General features: G+C 38.1%; 1 protein-coding gene and 1 long non-coding RNA gene across 3 annotated transcripts; one reads left to right on the forward strand and one right to left on the reverse strand.

Moving 5' to 3' along the window:
• Positions 1 to 5,206: 5,206 nt before the first annotated feature.
• LOC131690767 (uncharacterized) lies at positions 5,207 to 8,507 on the forward strand. Of its 2 annotated transcripts, none has more exons than XR_009305629.1 (3): positions 5,207 to 5,296; positions 5,424 to 6,768; positions 7,943 to 8,081. It is a non-coding gene; the product is annotated as an uncharacterized LOC131690767 (long non-coding RNA). The 2 variants fall into 2 exon arrangements; XR_009305630.1 differs by lacking the exon at positions 5,207 to 5,296 and adding an exon at positions 8,154 to 8,507 and having other exon boundaries at positions 5,359 to 6,768.
• Positions 8,508 to 9,627: 1,120 nt separating this feature from the next.
• Positions 9,628 to 23,530, reverse strand: LOC131687950 (uncharacterized). The gene is made up of 5 exons (XM_058972050.1): positions 23,442 to 23,530; positions 11,800 to 11,817; positions 11,668 to 11,711; positions 10,751 to 11,029; positions 9,628 to 10,329 (listed from the first exon to the last, which is right to left on the reverse strand). The coding sequence occupies exons 1-5, from the start codon at positions 23,528 to 23,530 to the stop codon at positions 9,929 to 9,931; spliced, it is 831 nt and encodes a 276-aa protein (XP_058828033.1). The 3' UTR covers positions 9,628 to 9,928.
• Between the last annotated feature and the right edge of the window lie 1,652 nt (positions 23,531 to 25,182).

The raw sequence follows: 25,182 nt of genomic DNA on the forward strand, positions 1-25,182 counted from the left end.
GATTTCGCGTGTTTTTTTTTAAAAGGACCAACAAGCATACTGTCAAAACTCAAGAGAAGAGTAAGAAATAAGGTGGACACATTTTTGGCACATTTCTCCCCGGTAAAGTTCAGCCGGAAATGAACTGGAATTCTGGCTGGTTCTAGTTAGTATTCGGGCTTCAGTGACCCAACCGAATCCGTTATTTTTGTTCAGTTTAAATTTGCGTGAAGTTCTCGACAAACATATGATTACGGCTTAAAAGCCAACTGTCAAAATTCTCTTTGAAAGGAAATTCCGGACAAACCGTTAATGGCTAAACCTAGGGGCAGATCACTCTAGAAATGTATAACAAATTTGCATCAAATTAGAAAAAAATGCATTTAATTTTCATTTTTACATCAACTTTGCACTCCCTCGCAGAAAAGTTTGTTTAACAAACGTCCTACGCTGATTCACTTTGTTCGACGTTTTGTTGAATGTAGGGCTAGTTTTTTGTAGGGTTTTGACGTCTTACACGCAACGCAAAATATATTGCACACAACGCAAAATACATTATGAATTTCTATTTTGATGGAAAGAAATGCATTTAAGTTCGCTGATTTTTAAAAATGCATCACAAGTGGGGCCCTATTCTCACAGTCACGTCACTTAGTGACTAGAAGAAAGTTTCCTTCTAGTCACTAGATGACGTGACTGTGAGAATAGGGCCCGTGATCTGCCCCTAGGGCTAAACGCAATTTATGATAGGTAATGAAAGAAAAAACTTTTCTCTTTTGTACTAATATCTGTGATTGGCGAGTACAGTCGTGATTCGCTGGTTGGACATTTTTAGATGGACCGCTTTTTAGTTGGACCTCCGCTAGTTGGATTATTGCTCAACTAAAAAGCATCTGAATGTCAAAATCTTATGTCAAATTTACTTTGACAATCAATCTGATAATTAGTAGAGATGTGAATAGATGCAATTACACTACTAACGTCTCCTTTGGAGAGTTTTTGACATCTGTCAGTCGGCCCAACCAACGAATCAAATTCGTTATTTGGACAGAGGTGTGGCCCAACCAGCGAATCACGACTGTAACGGTTTGTCCGGAATTTCTTTTCAAAGAGAATTTTGACAGTTGGCTTTTAAGCCGTAATCATATGTTTGTCGAGAGTTTCACAGTAATGACCAGCGATGCCAGATGTGAAGACATGTTTTCATTTTGAAGACATTTGAAAGGCTGTGAAGACGGGTTTTACATTTAGAAGGCAAATTTGTTACGGTTGTCTGACCGATTTCTGGCAGAGTTCTGACTCAAAATCTGAAACCGATTCACAATCCTTGTCGGTGAAGACAAATGAAGACATTTTTTCATGAAATGTGAATACATATGCCTGGTATCCCTGGTACCGTGTTACCTATGTGCACGCAAAAACAAAATAACCCAAAGAATAAGTTCTTTTAACTTACTTTTGAGTTGTGCGTCGCTTTCGTACTTATTAGTGTTATCAAACCTAGGGGCAGAGCACTCTAGGAATGTATAACAAATTTGCATCAACTTAGAAAAAATGCATTTAATTTCCATTTTTGCATCAACTTTGCACTCCCTCGCAGAAAAGATTACTTAACAATCGCCCTATGCTGATCCGCTTTGTTCGATGTTTTGTTGAATGTAGGGCTGTTTTTGTAGGGTTTTGACGTCCTACACGCAACGCAAAATACATTGCACGCAATGCAAAATGCATTACGAATTTCTATTTTGATGGAAAGCAAATCATTTAATTTCGCTGATTTTTAAAAATGCATCGCAAGTGAAAAATGAATTTGTCGAGCGCTCGGCTATTCAAATCTCAGCAAAAGTTCTACAAAACACTGAGAGATTCTGCAGAAAAAATTAAGTGTTTAAACCAAACCGAACCAGTAAAGTTCAACCGGAAATGAGCCGGAATTCCGACTGGTTTCAATTAGCATTTCGGCTCCAGTGACACAACCGATTCTAGATAGAATCGGTTGTGTCACTGGGAGCCGGAATACCACACACAGAAAAAAAAAAATGTTGGTAAAAGTAAGAGTGTTCCACTCTTAGCAAAACACAACCAACGCCAACTATTAGGTTGAAAATAAAACTTTTAAATTAATCAAGAATAATAATCAAAGTAAAAGTTTTCCTTTTAAGCAAATGAAGAATAATACTCAAAACAAAAGTTTTATTTTTAAACTAAAAGTATGCGTTGGTTGTTTTTTGCTAAGAGTGAAAAACTCTTATTTTTACCAACATTTTTTTTCTGTGTGTAATTGGAACCAGCCGGAGTTCCGGCTCATTTCCGGATGAACTTTACTGGGGAGGGAAACATTACGGGATTTTAGAGCTCTCCACACAAAAATCCGGCTGGGAACAATTGAACATAAATTATTTCCGGCGGGAAAAATAGTTTTGTTATAAAGGCTAGTTTACAGTTCGGAAAACGTGCCACGGGATTTGGGTCCCTGTGTATTTTAAATAGACCTGGGGATTTCAAACCCCGTGACGGGAAATGAGTCTACACAAATATGACAGTTTTCATAAAGTGTAAATCCAACGGCGGGAAACATCACAGGATTTCAAAACTTTCCACACAGAAATACGGCCGGGAACAATTCAACACAAATTGTTTCCGACGAGGAAAATTGTATTTTTATTAGGTTTAAAATTCGGTGCTATTTTGATACTGTTGGTGTTTTACATAAGCAGCAGAACTTTTGTTTTGACAGTTTAGAGAGATCTTGGTGGAAGATTTTCCCCGATCAAGTCCCGACACAAATCCCGTAAAAAAAGGCTTGAAATTCGGTGCAAGTTTGATATTGTTAGGATTTTTTGACGTGGGACTACGTCTTTGTTTTCGATATGGGGGTGCACGTTGCAAATTCAACAAAAATGGTATGCAACGAAAAGTGGTCCAATTTTAAACGCTTATAATTCAGCCATCTTACGGTAAATTTTCAATATCGCTTCAAATATCGCTCAGAAATACTTCTAAGAATAGATTCCAATAGATAAACCTAAAGATTTTTGATATAATGGCACTAAAATTTTAAATAATGTTCAACATAGTTAAAATATTTATATTTAAAGAGCAGATTTGGTCGGGCAAGCTCAGTTAACTCTTGGACAGCAGGCAGAGCAGAGCACTGCGCTGCATGCTCCCTCAGCCAGTGTAGCAGAGACTAGCGTCGTGGTACTAGTTGTCTCTTTCGCACCACCCATCATCACCAGCGTTGACTCATTTTGCTTAATGCGTATCTTCCATTCGTGTACGGACACGATGTACTGGCACAGCTTTTTGATTCAAGCATGGTACACCGTTCGCTTGGGTTCATTGTTTGAGGCGAATGTAATTATTTTTTTTACAATGGAGAAGACTGTTTACGTACTAACCCAGTACACGTGCTATTGGTAGGTGTCCAAGCTACCACAGGGGGTGTACTAGGGGCGAGTCGGGCTCGAATGGTGACGCTGCCATTAATATCGACTAAAATCCATTGGAACTACATCTCGGTATTACTTCTGGGGGGAGGCGAATGTGTAGGTATATCCAAGTGTTGCGTGTATGCTAGAAATCTGAGCTTTCGTTGCGCGAAGCGAAAGCTTTCGGTTTTTCTTTGCGTTGTCGTCTCCATGACAGGCTAAGGAGACAAAAACTTTCTTAGCAACAAATTCACGCGAATGTATAGAAGAAAGTGCAACGAAAGTTTATTATTTACGTTTCATCAATTTATTGATTCCACGAGATTCATTTCCACTCAACCTATCCCACTTTGATTCTACCAATACATAGGTACTACAAAGCCTATTTATGAATGGATGCACTGTTACTCAAAAAATCGCTGCAAAAAATGCATCCAAGTCCATCCATAAAACTATTTTCGATTCTTGTATATGTTTTGCTTCGATATATGATTAAGACCACTGCATTCGCTACATTTATGTGTACTTTAGGAAAATTACAATAACGACAAAATAAAACTATAAAGCTTGTCAAGAACTGTGATTGTATTGTCTAAAACATGATTTTTAAGCATCGGTCTGGTTGTTTACCGCACACAATAGAATTTTTTTTTAAATTTTAAGGCAGCTCCAGATATTAGTTCGGTTTTCCATCACAGTTTTCTGTCTGCTTTCTTTAATCGGATTCGATCGCTAAATAAAATGACCTGATGAGCAAGACGGTTTGATTCATGAAGTGAACTGTAGAAAGAAATGTTTGATTAATTATTAATCCAAATGTAATAAGAAATTAAATATTTCACGTGTTGCAGTCCTACGTCTGCAATTCGTACAACCCCATAGGGCTGTCCCTTGTAGTTTTTTATAAGCAGTAGAGTTTTCGGCTTGACAGTTTGAAGAGATCTCAACGGAAAATTATCCCTGATCAAATCCCGACCCGAACAGAAAATAATATCGAAATTTATCGTAGAAACGTTGAATTTACAACAGTTTTATTTATTAACAACAACTTTTCTTGTAACATAAATGTACTTATGATGAAGTCCTTCATGCCTCCAAAATCTACAACAGAAAAAACAATGTAAATCGATGTTTTTGATTTCAGAATGTATGGGAAAAGATCAATTTTTTCATTGTTACATCCCTTAACGACCCCCCCCCTTTCCATTTAAAAATCGGGTTTACAATAAAATTGGATGTAGAAACAACAAATGTGATTATATTTCCATTGTAAATTTTGCAGAATAACATTGTTTTTCGTTGTAATGTAACAATAAAAAAATGCTGTAATACTGTTGTGCATTTCTATTCGGGGACACAAATCCTACACAGAAAAAAAATGTTGGTAAAAATAAGAGTTTTACACTCTTAGCAAAAAACAACCAACGCATACTCTTAGTTTCCAAATAAAACCTTTGTTTTGAGTACTATTCTTCATTTGCTTGCAAGGAAAACTTTTACTTTGATTATTATTCTTGATTAATTTAAAAGTTTTACTTTCAATCTAATAGTTGGCGTTGGTTGTTTTTTGCTAAAGCTAAGTATGCACCTCTTGCGAAATGAAATTTCCTATACAAAACCTATGCATAAAAAACGCCGCGAAATGCTCGCGAAAAATTTTTTCGTTTCGATTTCGTAAGCGGTACGCACCTCTCGCGAAAACGATAACGAAAATTGAAGTTAGTCAAGACACGGTTCGACAAACGATAAGATGCATATTACTTCCGCGAGATAGCGCTGCTTTCTATGCGCTGTCATCAAGGCAAGCTTTTTCCTTGCGAAATAATGATCGGATGCATTATTCCGCTCAGAGGCTCGCGGAATTTTGACAGATGGTGATAAAAAAGGTAAAAAATGAAAAAATGACACTGACTTTTCTTTTGTGTTGTAGTGTAGTTGCACGACGAGTCGGTTCAAAAAATTAAAAAAATTAATAGCAATCAAGGTTGTAATATTTTATTTTACACAAAACAGGTGGGTACAGCGAAACATAATCACTGCAAGCGCAACTGCGACCACCGCAATTGTTAGACAAGCGCTTACAAGCACAATGTCTCGTGCTCTAGCATCAGCAATAACTGCTCCATGCTCAAGAACAGCAAATTCAGTACCCAACCACCCCGGTCTGAACATCCTGCATCTGGCAATCGGCCAAACATTCTCAACATTAAGTCGATCTAACCACAGCAGTACCACATTAAATCCAGCATCAGCCAACAACTTCATAAAAGAACCATATTACAATTACAGCGCAGAACCCACAAATCAACAATCTTGATCGCTACCGGTTCCTGCCTTAAAACCAATTCCAACAGTTTCATCAAAAGCAACAAACTTCCATCATGACAGGAAACACAACGCAACTGAAATAAGTGATATGTGGTGATCATATCTCCAAACGTTTGCCTCTAACTTATCCAACATCCACGATGTGTTTAATTAAAAGGAGCTATTTCATGTACGGTGGACCCTTCAGGAAATATTGTTTATCAGCCCATTGTTTCTCACCAGCGGTTGTCCTGATTTAACGTAATCCCAACATTTGTTGCTACCAGCTCCTTGCATAAAAATATCCCTGCCTTGACAGTGTCCGTGATTCAACCATCCCAAAAGCAGCAAGCAATCTCTATTCCAGTGCTTATTGCCAAGATTGCACAAGTTCAGCAGCAGCACCACCTTCAACAATAACAGCAGAAAATTTTCCTAGGCGACAACCATCATCCTACAGGTCGGTAATAATAACTTTCAAACGACGGTTCTACCTCAGGGTTTGACGCTAATTAAACAATCTGGACCGCAACTAGTGCAAACGATCCAAACCAATCAACGAAAACGTAGATGATCATTGGCCAACAGCAGAAACAACTACAAAACAGAATTATCACCCAAATTCAGCCTTAAAACCCGAACGTAAATTCTATTTGCTTTAAACACTTAAAATCCTGATGAAGAAGAAATGCTAATGTTATTACGCGCACACATACCTTCTATGTGTCAACTGTATAAACTATGTATGCACACACATAAGTTATAATGCAACATATTATGTGCGTATTGTTATAGAATCAAGTTTTATGTGCCTTATAGTTATGAAATGTGAATGTAAGATTAATATGGAAACGGAAGAGAGGCATCACATTTTGATCAAAGCGTAGGCTTCCATAAATTTCCGCCGGATTTGAAGTTGCGAAAAGTTTGGAGGGAATTCGTTGGCGTAGCCGTCTCCAAGTTTTGCTGGCGGAGAAAATATATCTACCCGGAACACTTCTTGCACTCGAGCTGATCGAGGAAAACGGTACGACGAAACTACTAGACGGAGGTGAGTTGCATTTTTTTCTTATGGAGTGTTTAGACTATTTATTTTAGCTGTCCCAATGGTATTCGTCCCCCGATGGAGACGATGAAGATGCATTTTTTGAACGTGAGGATATTATGATCTCTAATGATTCAATTCAGCATGATATTATAAGTGGCACGGTCGAATAAGAAGAAGAACTACAATCATTGTTCTGTCGTATTTGTCTCAGAAAGCGGTCCGACTAAATGCCGTTAATTCAGATCCAAACTACATAATGCTACGCTAACTGATACTATCTACACTAGCGCTGTTCTTGAAAAGTTAAACGGATGTGTAAGTTCCCGCAAAAATCTATACTAGCTGTATTGCTAAGTAGGATCAGGCATTTAATGTGAGCATAGAGCTGGTTAACAACAAGAAAATGAAAAATCTGCTCAGAGTTAGGTTTATCATTACCATTTCTATGATAAACATTATTTCCGTGGGCTTGGCGGTGGACTCCACACTACAATTTTTTATGCTTAGAGATTTGTAGCTTGGATACCTTGGAATCTGGTGGTCCATAGAATCTAATAGCAACACGGCGCGTGCTTCAGGTGGTGAATAGAAGCAAAGGCATGCCCCGACGACTGGTAGATCGAATTATTTTTGCAGTCAATTCAACTAGATCCAGACCGATGCAGTATCCTATGGTTGTTGGTTCATTACATATAATCCAAATTAAACATCACTCCATTTCAACATTGCATTAAAACCTAAATGAATTAGCCAAAGTATTGGGAACATACAAATTCAAACCCATATCTAAAGTAAACATCATACAATTGCACAATGTATTAAATTTAAAACTATCTAAGTATTGGGACCTTATCAATTCAAATGTTGAAAATCTACCTAGTAATTCTGAAGAACCATCATCCACGCGAACCAAACCGTCAAATAAACTTGCTATGTTCCCATATATAAGCAACTTTCTTTTCTTCTACTTCATTGGTCTGTTTTTGTTTTACTTCCATTAGTTTGCTAATACCTACTACCAAAAAATATTAGTCAATTAATACGCTTCTACTTAATCTCTTTTCATATTTTTTTTCTTTTAATTTAATGTTATTTTTCCCTTTATTACTATATCTCAAGTTAGATTCATAATAACACACACTAACACAATCAATTGCATATTCTTTCATATACACAGCAACCAGAGCAAATACCAATCCACACATAACCCAACAGCAGCAACAAGGTACCATGGTCATCATCCAGCATCAGAACGCGATGGTAGTGAATCAACAGTTAGCACAACAGCAAGGTAGCTTGGAAAGAACTTTCTGTCGGTAAGTTTCTACCACCAACATCCCTTCACCAAGCTTTCCTTTGCATATCTAGATGTCCTTGTCGATTCACAGAAAAAAAACATAATGAAAGCGCACATATTCAAACGAGGCAAACGTATGACTCGTTTGGAAAAAGCGCATGTCATCTGTTTCATGGCGTGTAATCGGGACAACCCTCGAACTAATCCGGAAAATGTCACCGTTAAGCTGATCGAGAGCCAGGTAATGTCGCAAACCAGTTCAATATTGATCAACCTGACCAACAAATCGTACTGATTTTCGCTCCTTCGCGTAGAAAATGGTTCTGCAGGTAGACGACACGTATACGTTGCGTCTGCCCCAGTCGTTCTTTATTGTTTTCGGAAGAATTTTGTTTAGTGTTCCGGTGCATGGTAAATGAAGCCTCTGAATCTGAAAATAAAATTTAATTTAATACATTTTATCATTACTATTTTATTTATTTATTAATGTATTTAATTTGTATTTAGCTGCTTGGTTTTTGAATTTAATAACTTATTGACATATTATTTAATTTGTTTGTTTATAAATATCTATTTACAATTTCAAGTTAGGAATTAGTATTCTATTAATTTATTAATTTGTTTATTTAAAAACGTACCCGAATAGAAATGCACAATAACAAAACTATAATTTTCACTATAACAGTACAACAATTTTTCTTTAGTTTACAGTAAACTCTAATGTTGTACTACAATACAAAAAGAATAAACAGCAAAATTCAATATGAAATCAACTTTTACAGTAAAAAGGTTGTGTATCTTAACATTTAAATAAATCGATTTTGTCTATGCATGTTTCTTAGTAACAGAAACAATTTACTGCATAATTGTATACTGTAATTTACTGTATCATTTTTATTGAATAGTAAAATTATTTGTTTTATGAACTTTTATTGTAAATCTACTGGAATAACTCTAAATAACCATAAAAACTATTGTCCTACGATTGTTTTTATGGTAAATGCGGATGTTAAATTATATTGGGGTATGCAATATTGAATTATTTGCTTAATAATTTAATACTTCTTCAATTTATGATAATTTGATACTATTTTATTTAATAATTTATAGTTTAATAATTTTAAAAATATTAATTTAATTTTTTAATTCTTTTTAGATCTCATGAAGCACACTATACAATCCTTAAGCAAATAAGAACCTTTTATTTGTAAATACTTCCAGCGTTCAGTTTTCGTCACCATACGTACATCCCAACAAAAATGCAACACCTAATGGGTTTATACTTACTGCATTTTACTTTATTTCTGCGATACTAAGACTTCCATAAATTATTGCCGTTGGGTCCATTCAACTGCAAATTCGATACTGAGTATAGTATACCTGTATAAAAGATTAGGTTTTGGAAGAGAACGAGTTTACTATAGCATACTACGATGACATTCAATTTACAACACTTTGTAACGTAGTTTTCAAATTTTGATGTAGGGTGTCGAGCTCATTTCAACCCTTTAAGGCTAGAACCCCTGAGCCATTGATACCAGAAATAAAAACGAAATATTCTCATCTAAAGAATTCATATAATGTTATATCTTCACTATCGTTTGTATTCGCATGTTATCTCTAAGGAAAAAATCTTGTTGAACGTTGAAGCAAACTCTCCACCAAGGATGCATTTCTGTACACGTGAAATTAGTGCGTTTTCAAAGTTTTGCGTTTCTAGCGGATATTACAGACGAAAAATAAACATGGCATTCATTGTAATCAGAAATGCAGATAAATTCAATAATAACGACAAATAATTATGTACATAATAAACTGAAAACCGAATTCATGTTGGGTATCATATCATCATTTGGGTTCTTCTGGTCAACAGGGAGTGATGGAGATGGTGCAAGTACTGGAGAATTCTTTTCTATCACCACTTGATGACGCAGACGTCATACTGACAGTTTGCGTTGAAGGCACTTGTTTGAAGCTAACGGTGTTCTCCGATATTACGCGGCCGCTGATGTTCCCGCTTTTAGCGACGTTACCGGTAGTTGGTGCGATTTTGAACCAAGTCGTAATATATGCTGAAGTTAATATTGATCGATGTGTGCAGCTGTTGCTGATGAGTGCGATGTTGGCTTTGTAGAGTGCGACTGCAGCGGCTCTGTTGACGTTATCGGCAGTTTTATTTGAACAAGTTGAGATTGATGAGCTATTGGCTGCGACGATTGCAGCATCTCCAGTGATACTATTTGTGAGGTTCGGTTTTTGTAGGTGATCTAAAATTCCAAACTGGTTTAGTATGTATGAAGCTTAATGCCCAGTTTACATTACTGTTTGTTGCCATCTGTTGATGTCAGCACGCTGGCAGCCGGAATGCTACCAGCATAATGGGTACGTTTGCCAGCAGCTGGTACCAGGCTGCCCGCATGCTGGCATCAGCAGATGGCAACAAGCAGTAATGTAAACTGGGCATTGGCCATTAATGCCAACGCTACATAAAGCACAATCCACAGTTTTCCTATTCGGTTAAATGCAAATCAGCACAGTGCACGGACACCTATACCACATATTTTATACGCGCGTTTTTGCACTTTTCCGGCAGTCTCTTCACTGAATCGAATAGGAAGGATGTGAATATTGCTTAAATCTTTTGGTATAGTCTAGCATGCCACATCGTTGGTAATTAAGAAAACATACCATATATTTGTTTCTGTTGAACACCGTACTGTTGCTTGATTTTGATGCCAGCTGCTGCCCAGTTAAACCCATTCCAGAACCGGTTCGGAATTCTGAGTGAAGTCAGTATGAATTCGGAATCGGTTGTTGCATTTGAAGAATCCAAACTGACCCCATTCAGAATTCCGAATGGTTTGACCGGGTGATTTTTATTTCTATTGGCATTACACACAACTGCTACATTAATTTTGTAATTGTCGTTGTGATTGATGCTACCGGTGCGCCGCGCTACTGTGCGGACTAGATAAAAATGTTAAAAATTGACTCACGGCTCTATCTGACATCAGTACTACTGCCAGAATCACCCAGCGAGATTTCCTTGTAAAGATTCAAGCTGTTTGTGGGATTCAATGTTCGTTTCAAGTTGTTGATTTGCGATTGTGACGCCAGTACTAGCGTAAATTACTAGCACTAGCTGAAAAGAAAAACTATGTCGATGATTGCCGAAGAAACATCTGCCTATTTAGCATCAATGTCCTTGGTATTTTTGGTCAGATCGCGCACTATATCAAACTTTTATGAATTATTGATGAACTGTTTCGTGTGGCGAGACATTTACGATTCCGAATTCCGTTTAAAAGAGGCCAATATTATAAACGCCTTCCATTTTCTACTGACAATCGTCACATTACACAGTGCTTATAGAGCATGCACAAGTATTTATTTAATTGTACGATTATCGTTCAGAATAAATTCAAATTGCAAAACAAAATATAAACAACAGCTGATGTGTGCCAGAAGCGACATCTGACAATAAACATGCAAATACTAATCTGTCAAAATTTCGCGATCGACATTCCGCACGGAAGAATGAAAAATATTTCGCGACCTCATTTCGCAAGAGGTGCATACTTAGCTTAAGAACGGAACACTCTTACTTTTACCAATATTTTTTTTCTGTGTGTATGACCTATTTCCCGAACTGTAAACTAGCCTTTATGTGAAGACTACATATTAAGAAGACTTATCTCTTTCCTTCCCCCATACAAACGAGAAGCGAAAGAGATTACTCGGAGATTACATCGCCTCTATTGGAGGAAGGTAGGAAACTTAATGTAAAAGTGTAAATGTGTGTGTGCATCACTATGGAGAGTACCACTTTCACCCGCAAGTGGCGTTGCTGTTACTGTCTCCAGATTCTAGACAGAGTTGCCAGTCTTCTTGATTTGCAGATTTCGCTTTATGGCACGTAAAAAACTTGATAGCTTTTTTTCTCAGTGTAGACAGGTTCTAAAGTCTACACGGTTAAATAAAACAACCTGCAGAATAAGTTCTTTTAACTTACTTTTGAGTTGTGCGTCGCTTTCGCACTTATCAGTGTAGTCAAAAACAGAACGAGAGATTCGACCCAGTTAAGCTCAGCCGGAAGTGAACTGGAATTCTGGCTGGTTCCAGATCGTATTCCGGCTCCAGTGACACAACCGATTCTAACTAGAATCGGTTGTGTCACTGGAGCCGGTGCACGAACTGGAACCAGTCAGAATTCCAGTTCATTTCCGGCTGAACGTTACTGGGGACTCAGTCGAGGTCTTCTGTGGAGGAAGGTACTTTTGAGTTGTTTGGGGTATACTCAAAATTAGGTAAATTCAACTTAAATTTGAGTATAAAAAAAAGATGGGTGGGTAATGTCTGCGACATAACCGGAGAGATGTAGAATACATAAAGAACACGTTCTTCAAATATGTTGATACTCATTGGAATTTTCGGACAAAAGGTGATTTGGGCGAGGAATATTTCAAATTATTCTTTACAAAAATGATGGTGGTCCTGAAAAGGACCGGTTTTGTTGGCCTTGGTGAGGGAGATGGCTAACGATGAAATTAATTGTTAGCATGAGGAAGTCGCGTAGTACTGGCCAATGGAAGAACAGATAATAATTGATTCCTGAAAATCAATTTTTCTTTATTCATGTAAATTATACATACTTACAAATCTAATAGAAGATTCCTGGTCATATTTCTGAATCATTAGTGCGAACATTGTGTAATTTGGTTAAGTACAATGAAAGTTACAAACTTTCCAAACTCGACCTTCTGTTCCTTCAGAAATATTGAAATGGGGTGTCTATATTAAACCGTTAGTCGTGGTCACAATAAAAAAGATGGGTGGGTAATGTCTGCGACATAACCGGAGTGTCGTAACTACACTTGTGACGTTAATCCAAATCTAATGATATGCAACGAAATTACGTTTGCATGTGAAATTTTCAAATGATTCGTTATAATTATGGTTAAAAATTCTAATTGGAAATTCTTTTCCATCACCAACTATTTTTCTTTTTTCGAATCTACAGCATTCTTTGAAAATATTGTTGAAATGTTATTGATGAAAAACTGAAAATGCGTTTGGCAACACTGCTCACTAAATGGATGGTGGGAAGACGCACATTCGTTTTGATTATGCTAGTATTAGTAGCAGAAAAGAAAGAAAAGGCGCATGGCCCGAAAACGAGCAAGCGAGAGAGCGATAGTAGTTCGTATTCGCTCTACTAAACTAAAAAAAAATTAAAGGGTTGTGTACAGGACACGACCACGGTGACATTAAAAATGTAGATTTTTTCAAGAGCGTGCAAATGAATTTTATCTATCACACATATCGACACACGTTCTTGTTCACTCGCCTGTTTTCATATGTTACAATTTGCTATATACGCTCCCCATTAAAACATAATTTATTGAAGGTCATTTAACGGTAATCTATTAATTAATCAAGTACCTCACTAGGTGATTGGCATTATTTCGCTGATCCATCTAGTAAAAATAGGCTGGTCTGTCCAGAAAATATATTCAAAAGGAAAATTCCATATTGAGAACTGTGATGAGGAAGCCCACGCCCGCCAACGGAAATATACAGATTCTCCATGAAATATTAAATTTCATTTTCCATTTAAATTTTCAATAATGTACTAATAAACTTAAGTAAACAATCTTAAGTTTACGTATTTCTTGATCGATTAGTGGTGGAAAAAATGAAATTATTTGATAAATTACATTGTTATGCAACGTTCGCACTACCAGTTAAAACAGGTTTTTATGCTATCTTGGTGACATTTTTCATGTTGCTAATTATTAAAACGTGTTATAACTCTGTAGTGTAAACATTGTATCATTAAACCAATTCTGCAGCGTTTTATGTTATATAGGTGTTTTATGTGGTAATAGGACTGACATAATTATATCTTCAGTACAGTGGTTTGTTTTATAATTTAAAACAGATTTATTTTAAAATTAAATTAGTATACCCAACCGTTCTATTTGTTGTATACTTTAAAACGCAATTAGAACTGTGTTTTGAATACATAGGGTAGGACAGATATTCTGACTGGATAAACTGGGAAAACAATTTTGTCCAGTAACGCTTAAGACATGGCTTGAATTTGAATCGAAAAAGAACACCCGCTTAAACTGCTGCTGGGACGGTAAGTTCTGTTTTAAAATTTTCCGTTGTGTACAGTACGAAACAAAAGTGTTTGAAATTAGAAAACAAAAAGTTCTGCTGGGAATGTGATGGTTTCCGTTGCAATTACACTCAGATTTTTCACGCAGGGGATACAGGCCGTGTAAATGAAAACCGCGTAAATTTAAAAAAAAACGCGTTAATGAAAACCGCGTAAATTTCAAAATCCGCGTAAAAAAATCTGAGTGTACTCTCCTATATAAAATACTACGCTGCTGAACAGTCCAATAACTACAGAAGCACGTTGTCAGATGCCTTACTGATAAAAAACATATAACCGAAATATGAAACATGAAAACCAATAGGCTCTTTACCCTACGCAGCTACAAAGCGCCGTAAACATGGATTAACAAGTTACAACGCACACGCATGCATAAAAATAAATATATTTTTTTCAAACGCAACACTCTTAAGCAGCACACACCGTATTGAATTAAATCCAAACCACCCCGCCCACCCACTTTGCAAATCATTCTGTGACACCGTGCTGGTAGTACCAGCCTGGTACCCGAAAAATCCGCACACGGCCACCGCTGCCGACAATGCATAGCGTCTACCGCTTATTGTAGTGCCCAGACGCTGCAGCCATGATCTTACCCGTTCGACATAAGAACAAAAACTGATTCAAACGGGTACGCGTCACCTCTATTTACAAACTAGCCGTATATGGTTTAGTCACTTAGGTGCGAGTGTGTGCAAATGCCAACGTTACCGAAAATCGATAGCGCTTATTGCATCGCCCGGAGACGATGTTGCTCGTGTGGGATAAGAGCAACAACTGATTTAAACGGACATGCGTTGCTTCTATTTATGACTTTTCGTGTTTCATTGAGCAACTAAGCTGCTCTCTCTTGACGGCTGTGTCTGAGAAATCTGCCTCACGAATGGTAATTTTCTTGTTTTTCGTGAACTTTTTAATTTTACCAATTTCCAAAAGTCTACTTTTATTGGGGAGATATTAAATTATTACCAATGTTTAAGTTAGGTGTTTCTGAATCGGTTGGTGTATGAGTGATTAAAATCCATCTAGTAATATCGGAGTTATAAGCGTGCAAACCTTACATAGTTTCGTTACATGGGAGATAGTTTAGATTTTAGAATGACACCTAGCCCCAGATAGTGGAGTAAGACATTTTTAACGTAAAAAGAACACCCGCTTCAACTGCTGCTGGGACGGTAAGTTCTGTTTTAAAATTTTCCGTTGTGTGCAGTACGAAACAAAAGTGTTTGAAATTAGAAAACAAAAAGTTCTGCTGGGAATGTGATTGTTTCCGATGCAATTACACTCAGATTTTTCACGCAGGGGATACAGGCCGTGTAAATGAAAACCGCATAAATTTAAAAAAAACGCCTTAATGAAAACCGCGTAATTTTCAAAATCCGCGTAAAAAACCTGAGTGTACTCTCCTATATAAAATACTACGCTGCTGAACAGTGCAATAACTACAGAAGCACGTTGTCAGATGCCTTACTGATATAAAACATATAACCGAAATATGAAACATGAAAACCAAAAGGCTCTTTACCCTACGCAGCTACAAAGCGCCGTAAACATGGATTAACAAGTTACAACGCACACGTATGCATAAAAATATATTTTTTTTCAAACGCAACACTCTTAAGCAGCACACACCCCCGGTCAAACCATTCGGAATTTGATTGGGAATCCTGAATGGAGTCAGTATGGATTCCAAATCAAATGCAACAACCGATTCTGAGTCGGAATCGGTTGTTGCATTTGATTTGGAATCCATTATGACTCCATTCATAAATCCGAACCGGTTCCGGAATGAGTTTAACTGGGCCGTATTGAATTAAATCCAAACCACCCCGCCCACCCACTTTGCAAATCATTCTGTGACACCATGCTGGTACCCGACAAATCCGCACACGGCCACCGCTGCCGAAAATGCATAGCGTCTACCGCTTATTGTAGTGCCCAGACACTGCAGCCATGATCTTACCCGTTCGACATAAGAACAAAAACTGATTCAAACGGGTACGCGTCACCTCTATTTATAAACTAACCGTATATGGTTTAGTCACTTAGGTGCGAGTGTGTGCAAATGCCAACGTTACCGAAAATCGATAGCGCTTATTGCATCGCCCGGAGACGACGTTGCTCGTGTGGGATAAGAGCAACCACTGATTTAAACGGATATGCGTTGCTTCTATTTATGACTTTTCGTGTTTCATTGAGCAACTAAGCTGCCCTCTTTTGACGGCTGTGTCTGAGAAATCTGCCTCACGAATGGTATTTTTCCCGTTTTTTGTGAACTTTTTAATTTTACCAATTTCCAAAAGTCTACTTTTATTGGGGAGATATTAAATTATTACCAATATTTAAGTTAGGTGTTTCTGAATCGGTTGGTGTATGAATGATTAAAATCCATCTAGTAATATCGGAGTTATAAGCGTGCAAACCTTACATAGTTTCGTTACATGGGAGATAGTTTAGATTTTAGAATGACACCTAGCCCCAGATAGTGGAGTAAGACATTTTTAATGTCAACATATAACCGAAATATGAAACATGAAAACCAATTGGCTCTTTACCCTACGCAGCTACAAAGCGCCGTAAACATGGATTAACAAGTTACAACGCACACGCATGCATAAAAATAAATATATTTTTTTCAAACGCAACACTCTTAAGCAGCACACACCGTATTGAATTAAATCCAAACCACCCCGCCCACCCACTTTGCAAATCATTCTGTGACACTATGCTGGTACCCGAAAAATCCGCACACGGCCACCGCTGCCGACAATGCATAGCGTCTACCGCTTATTGTAGTGCCCAGACGCTGCAGCCATGATCTTACCCGTTCGACATAAGAACAAAAACTGATTCAAACGGGTACGCGTCACTAACCGTATATGGTTTAGTCACTTAGGGACCATTCATAAATTACGTAACGCTTTTAGGGGGGGAGGGGGTACAACAAGTTGTGACATAGGGGGGAGGGGGAGTTAGCTAGATCGTTACGTAACATGTTTTCACCGAAGAAAAAAAAATTTTTCTAGGAATTTGTTACGTAACAGGGGAGGGGGGATGAAGAAATTTGTGACAATTTGTTACATGGGGGGAGGGGGGAGTCAATTTTGGGCAATTTTTGCGTTACGTAATTTATGAATGGTCCCTTAGGTGCGAGTGTGTGCAAATGCCAACGTTACCGAAAATCGATAGCGCTTATTGCATCGCCCGGAGACGACGTTGCTCGTGTGGGATAAGAGCAACAACTGATTTAAACGGACATGCGTTGCTTCTATTTATGACTTTTCGTGTTTCATTGAGCAACTAAGCTGCCCTCTTTTGACGGCTGTGTCTGAGAAATCTGCCTCACGAATGGTATTTTTCCCGTTTTTTGTGAACTTTTTAATTTTACCAATTTCCAAAAGTCTACTTTTATTGGGGAGATATTAAATTATTACCAATATTTAAGTTAGGTGTTTCTGAATCGGTTGGTGTATGAATGAATAAAATCCATCTAGTAATATCGGAGTTATAAGCGTGCAAACCTTACATAGTTTCGTTACATAGGAGATAGTTTAGATTTTAGAATGACACCTAGCCCCAGATAGTGGAGTAAGACATTTTTAATGTCAAAAAGATGGGTGGGTAATGTCTGCAACATAACCGGAGCATCGTGACTTCACTTCGAGACGTTAATTTGAATCTAATGATTTATGCAGTTAATCAAAGGAGGCTGCCAAAAAGTTCGAATAAAAGCAAGCGACTAGTGTACTTTGCACGTTCTATATTTTATCAATACTAGAGAGGATCAATAAAATAATTCAAATTGTAATAGCGACATGCAATTGTGGCAACACTGGCCATGAGATGGTGGGGGAACACGCACATTCGTTTTAGTTATGATGGTATTAGCAGCAGAAAGGAATGGAAAAGCAGTGCACGAAAACGAGCGAGAGAGGATAATTTAAATTCTCTTTCTTTCTTTCCACACATCGTATTTCTTATATAGCTTTCTGAAAATTATTTGTTATACACCATAAAATGTAAATTTCAGTTTAACTCTTATTAGAACATAATTAATTGGTCCTGAAAAGAACCGTTTACTGTTTTATTGCGGGAGCATAATTCAGACGCACTCCTCGCGGACACGATGAGCCAGAAAGCACTATTTTGCATCCTCCAACAAACCGACCAAGTAGGCATCGTTGGCTTCTCGGGGCATCATTACGATTGAGCTTTGTAAGCGTAGCTCGACTTTGCAGTCCTGTACAATCTCACGAACCAGACGCTGGAACGATAGCCTACGGATTAGTTGCCCTTTAGTTGGGGCGAAATTCTTGCAGGGCGACAGTTCCGATGAGTCACCAGTAGCTGGGGCACTTTTTCCGTCCGTCGCTATTGCCAACTGCTTTCCTTCGGTGGACTGGCTGCTTGCTAGTGCTTGAACGAATACGAATGATGAGTAAAACCGACCGACCAATATTCATATATGAACACACGAGAAAGCACTACTATCGCTCTCTCGCTCGTTTTCGTGCCATTCCTGCGCCTTTCCTTTCCGTTCGGCTACCAATACTAGCATAACCAAAACGAATATTCTGTCTTTCCATCGCCTTCAATCTAGTGGCCAGTGCTAGCAAACTTGCATGTTCAGTTTTCAATAACAACATTCAAACAATATTTTCAAAGAATGTTGCAGATTTGAAAAGAAGGAAGGAAAAGATTTTCACAAATTTAAATTCTTTCGTGTTATTTGTTAGCGCTGATAAAGGCTATTTAGTTTGCTACTAGCAAGGAGCTGCACAAACAAATCGATTTATGCAGTTAATCAACGGAGGCTGCCAAAAAGTTCGAATAAAAGCATGCGACTAGTGTACTTTGCACGTTCTATATTTTATCAATACTAGAGAGGATCAATAAAATAATTCAAATTGTAATAGCGACATGCAATTGTGGCAACACTGGTCATGAGATGGTGGGGGAACACGCACATTCGTTTTAGTTATGATGGTAGTAGCAGCAGAAAGGAATGGAAAAGCAGTGCACGAAAACGAGCGAGAGAGGATAATTTAAATTCTCTTTCTTTCTTTCCACACATCGTATTTCTTATATTGCTTTCTGAAAATTATTTGTTATACACCATAAAATGTAAATTTCAGTTTAACTCTTATTAGAACATAATTAATTGGTCCTGTAAAGAACCGTTTATTGTTTTATAGCGGGAGCATAATTCAGACGCACTCCCAGCGGACACGGTGAGCTAGAAAGCACTATTTTGCATTCTCGAACAAACCGACCAAGTAGGCATCGTTGTCTTCTCGGGGCATCATTACGACTGAGCTTTGTAAGCGTAGCTCGACTTTGCAGTCCTGCACAATCTCACGACCCAGACGCTGGAACGATAGCCTACTCTGTTGCCCTTTAGTTGGGGCGAAATTCTTGCAGGGCGACAGTTCCGATGAGTCACCAGTAGCTGGGGCACTTTTTCCGTCCGTCGCTATTGCCAACTGCTTTCCTTCGGTGGACTGGCTGCTTGCTAGTGCTTGAACGAATACGAATGATGAGTAAAACCGACCGACCAATATTCATATATGAACACACGAGAAAGCACTACTATCGCTCTCTCGCTCGTTTTCGTGCCATTCCTGCGCCTTTCCTTTCCGTTCGGCTACCAATACTAGCATAACCAAAACGAATATTCTGTCTTTCCATCGCCTTCAATCTAGTGGCCAGTGCTAGCAAACTTGCATGTTCAGTTTTCAATAACAACATTCAAACAATATTTTCAAAGAATGTTGCAGATTTGAAAAGAAGGAAGGAAAAGATTTTCACAAATTTAAATTCTTTCGTGTTATTTGTTAGCGCTGATAAAGGCTATTTAGTTTGCTACTAGCAAGGAGCTGCACAAACAAATCGATTTATGCAGTTAATCAACGGAGGCTGCCAAAAAGTTCGAATAAAAGCATGCGACTAGTGTACTTTGCACGTTCTATATTTTATCAATACTAGAGAGGATCAATAAAATAATTCAAATTGTAATAGCGACATGCAATTGATGCAACACTGGTCATGAGATGGTGGGGGAACACGCACATTCGTTTTAGTTATGATGGTATTAGCAGCAGAAAGAAATGGAAAAGCAGTGCACGAAAACGAGCGAGAGAGGATAATTTAAATTCTCTTTCTTTCTTTCCACACATCGTATTTCTTATATTGCTTTCTGAAAATTATTTGTTATACACCATAAAATGTAAATTTCAGTTTAACTCTTATTAGAACACAATTAATTGGTCCTGTAAAGAACCGTTTATTGTTTTATTGCGGGAGCATAATTCAGACGCACTCCCCGCGGACACGGTGAGCTAGAAAGCACTATTTTGCATTCTCGAACAAACCGACCAAGAAGGCATCGTTGGCTTCTCGGGGCATCATTACGACTGAGCTTTGTAAGCGTAGCTCGACTTTGCAGTCCTGCACAATCTCACGACCCAGACGCTGGAACGATAGCCTACTCTGTTGCCCTTTAGTTGGGGCGAAATTCTTGCAGGGCGACAGTTCCTGATCGGGTTGCGATGAGTCACCAGTAGCTGGGGCCAGCGATGCCAGATTCTCGCGACATTAAATCCGTAGATTTTGTTGCTGAAACAAAAGTATTACAAATTAGGTTTTACACCAACCGACATAACCCCACAAAATGATGAACTTCGTTTGACAATTCTTGGTGGTTTGTTTACATAGGAGTTACGTGAGTTCGAATGTGATAGATGAGCTTCACTCTAGGGGCAGATCACTCGAAGAATGTATAAAAATTTGCATCAAATTAGAAAAAATGCATTTAATTTCCATTTTTGCATCAGCTCTGCACTCCCTCGCAGAAAAGTTTGTTTAACAAACGTCCTACGCTGATCCACTTTGTTCGACGTTTTTTTAAATGTAGGGCTAGTTTTTCTGTAGGGTTTTGACGTCTTACACGCAACGCAAACAACATTGCACGCAACGCAAAAACATTGCACGCAACGCAAAATACATTATGAATTTCTATTTTGATGGAAATAAATGCATTTAATTTCGCTGATTTTTAAAAATGCATCACAAGTGATCTGCCCATAGGCTTCACTTCATTCAGCAAGAGTTCATTCGTGTCGTCATCTTCCAGAACTCAATTAGGTTCTTTACGGACACAGTTAACATCACTTTTCTTGACAGTTCACTTGTACTGTTTACGTGGACTTAGAAAATTTTTGTGGACGACTAGATTCGCTCGAAGCGATTCGCAAAGATTTTTTCTAAGTCCATGTAAACAGTACAAGCGAACTGTCAAAAATGAATACTTGAATTCATTTGTGACGTCAGCGTAAAGTATTCAATAGTGTTTTTCACCCCATTTAGCGATTGTGTGCCCAAACTCAATTCCAAGTTAAAGTTATATTCATTAATGAATTGATATTTAGTACTCTACAAATGCTTCTTACTAGTAGGCAGCATTTTCAATACACAACAGCAGTATAAAGCATTTTTAAAATAGCAATCCAACCGACTTAGTTAAGACGCACTGTTTAGGCCTATTTGTAACCTAAAAATTAGCAATGCTGAAAAATTTCACAATGGATGAAAAGTATGTTTTTAGTTCTTGGAGCATGTGATACAAATGATTTCTGTACAATTCAATCCACATTGTCCTTGTAAAACTTCAAATTTTATATGACAATATCTATAGAATTGTTCAGTCTAGTCGAGGGTTCTAACGTCGCTCATGTTGTTCGTTCAGGAACCATTCTTGTTAGTTCTAGAGTAAGAATAAAAGTTTTCAAAATATTTTTTATGCCAGTAATTGTGAGATATCGTGATATTAGTTTCGTTCCTTTGCACAACAAATTCGTGTCGCACCTTCGAGCGTTATATGGAACAACAAATTTGAAATCCCATCGCTTGGTTTCAACCGATTTAACGTGAGATATCTCTCTGGTTATTCTTTTTTAACCATCGTTATCTGCCCTTTTCGTTTCGTTTCACTTAATCGTACGCTGCCTGGAAATTCACAATCGGATGGTGAGTCCGCTTGTCGTATTTTCGAAATTTGTCCAAGATATATCGCAGAGTAAACGTCCGTCGTAAATCGTCTGTTTTGGTATTCACCGTCACCCGATTCAGCCAACGGGCGCAATCTTTTAAACAGAACAGGTTATTCATAGGCGATATTGAGGATTGTTATGCGATATTAAGGATCATGCAGTGGATTGCTTCGTACTTCTTGTCACTCCCGACTTTTAAATGTTCGAACGGGATTTTGTTATTGCCATCTGGCCACTTACTCTTAATACTTATTGGTGATTGTGCTATCCCTAAATTTTGTTATATTGTTCGTTTATATGACGCTATTTAATGCGGAGCCATTGCCTTTTTTTTTTTTTTTTTTTTTTTTTTAATTGCCCACCACACTCCCCCACACCAAAGAACTCATACAAGAGCCCCCTGGTAGTGGACGCAACTTGTCTCAGCCCATGAACAATGGCAACAAAAACAAACAAAACAAATAAAACAAACTGAGCTGAGACAGACATTTATTGATGTGCAATTAGTTTAAGATAATTAACTAAGGTGGAATCCCAGTGGAAATAGATTTCCTGTTAAGGGATTCGCATTATAAATTAAATTAAAGTTAAATACTGCTAACGGATGTTTACATTAAATTACAAAACAATATCATTAATTAAATATTTCGTTAAGCCTATGTTTAAAGTACTGTTTCAATCTAGCCTTGAAGATGGTACGATTGTCGATTCTTTGCATGTCAAGTGGAAGTGCATTAAATAAATATATAGTTACAACAAATAAAGATAAAAAAAATTCAATATGCTAGTATTAATTCCCTCGCGCGCAATTAACTATTGCGCGCGGAGCTTTTTTACGTTGTGGGGGGCATTTGTAGCAATGCCTGACGGTCATTCAGTCTACTTCTTTGGTGGTCACTTCGTCCATGCTAACAACGCAGCAGTTGCCTTGAATTTAACGGTCGGTTGGCTTTGTATGCTTCTTCGATTTGCTGACTACGGTCGTGAAACCTTCCGAAATGTACCACATCAAATTGCACCACGGAAAAACGCTGTAAAAATTTACCTAGTTTGTCCGATTCTTTTCAAACTTTCAGACAATGCAATATAACCCATTAGTAAGTTTTTGGCATATTTATTTTATTCAACTACAACACCACAACCTTACGCTCGCACATTACGCTTAACTCCCCTCATTAGTTTCTGTACAACATCTAGCTGCAGCTTCTCCTGTACGGAAACCCATTTTTTCTCCATGTCTTCCTCAGTTTTGACCTCCTTGGGATGCTTCCGTAGTGCCTGCTCTATTTTTCGATGGGCCTTAGTTCTGGTTCATTTCCTTGGGTACGAAAGTAGCCCCGTTGGCTTCGTACCATTCCAGGACAACATTTGAATAGTGGCTCGAAGCTTGATCCGGCCAGAAGATCGTAGGACCCTCGGGTTGTTTCAACAGAGGAAACAGACGCTTCTGAAGACACTCCTTGAGATAGGTCTCCCCGTTTACAGTCTCGGTAGTCAGGAAAGGCGTACTCCGTTTGCCACAAAAGCAAATCGCTTGACAAATCATGTATTTATTGGCAAACTTTGAAAGTTTCTGCTTCCTTACTTCCTCCGGAACATCAAATTTGTGCTGGGTGGTGAAGAATAGTTGCCCCGGAAGCTACAGAATGTCCGCCTTGATGCAAGTCTTATCATCCATGATGAGATAACGAGGCTTCGTCAGCATCTGGGTGTACAGTTCTCGCGTCCATGACTTTCCCACCATATTTTTCCGTTCGTGACGATTTGGACCCTATTGCGCTTTGTACTTTGTCTCTCGCGGTCTTTGGCTCTCCGATCCAAAGACTTGGACAGATTCAACTTTTTGGGCACACCCCTGACCGAAGAATTGGATTACGCTTAAACTCTTTCACTACACGCTTGTGCTCCTGACCACTAATAGAACATCCATTCTACCTGCATTTCTCCTTCCATTCGATGCTCACAGTTTAGTAGTACCTTTTAATCATACGACTCACGGTTGATTGCACAATTCCCAATTGTTTTCCGAAGTCCCGATGAGTGTCGCAAAATGAATTCGCGACGTTGCTTTTCGTTCCAATTTTCGAAAAACTGACAGCTAAAGACGCTTAATTACTGAATAAAGCCTCGCCATCTTATCCCAACTAAATAAAATGGTTTTCTGCAAACTAGCACCACTGTCGCAGCGCTAACTTTTGTTGACTCGTATACTACAGTTACCGAAGAGTTGCAACGTCGATAATTTTTTCATCATGAAGTGCTGTGTGAAGTTTTGTACCTATAAAACTACCGCCGGTTTTAAAAATATTGGTTTTTTTCGCTTCCCAGTAAACTACAACCTTCATGCGAAATGGGTTCGGTTCTGTGGTTTACCAGAAAATTACAACATAACGGATAGCTGCAATGGTTAAAGCAGCTTTTAGTAGGCACCGTAATGATAAAAGTTATATGTTTTATCTTGCCTTAGAGATTCGATTCAGAAATTTATTCCAAATATTTTAACTCACTGTCACAATAGTTTCCAAAATTCATTAATCAGATTGCAACATTTGACAAGTCTTCTGCTCGATTAGAATGACACTGACAGGTTTCGTGCTCGATTGGAATGACACTGACAGATAAATGGTAAACAAACGATTGACGTGACGAGTCTTTATCCAAAGGGATTCAGCGTCGTTCTGGCAGCGATAAAAATACAGTGTAATAAATACTTTCTAAACTACTTCTTCCCACATTTTCAAGAGAAAACATCCCGATGTGTTGTTTTGTGCAGCGTTTTTTTCATGATGCAATTTGATGAATCTTTATCTACCATTTGCATCTTGTTGGGCGGTGCTATTTGTTGCCATAAAAGTACTGGATGTAATCGTTGATGATTCAATATAAGA

Source organism: Topomyia yanbarensis, chromosome 3 (assembly GCF_030247195.1).
Source record: "Topomyia yanbarensis strain Yona2022 chromosome 3, ASM3024719v1, whole genome shotgun sequence".
Lineage (NCBI taxonomy): Eukaryota > Metazoa > Arthropoda > Insecta > Diptera > Culicidae > Topomyia > Topomyia yanbarensis.

Excerpts from the sequence above, each read along its gene's own strand:
- LOC131687950 (XM_058972050.1), bottom strand. The coding sequence starts at position 23,530 with ATGGAGAAAAAATGGGTTTCCGTACAGGAGAAGCTGCAGCTAGATGTT. Across the intron at positions 11,030-11,667 it reads GAAAAAAAATATTGGTAAAA|TCCGCACAGTAGCGCGGCGC; the intron begins GTAAGAGTGTTC and ends ATTTTTATCTAG. Across the intron at positions 10,330-10,750 it reads TCAACAGAAACAAATATATG|ATCACCTACAAAAACCGAAC; the intron begins GTATGTTTTCTT and ends TTGGAATTTTAG.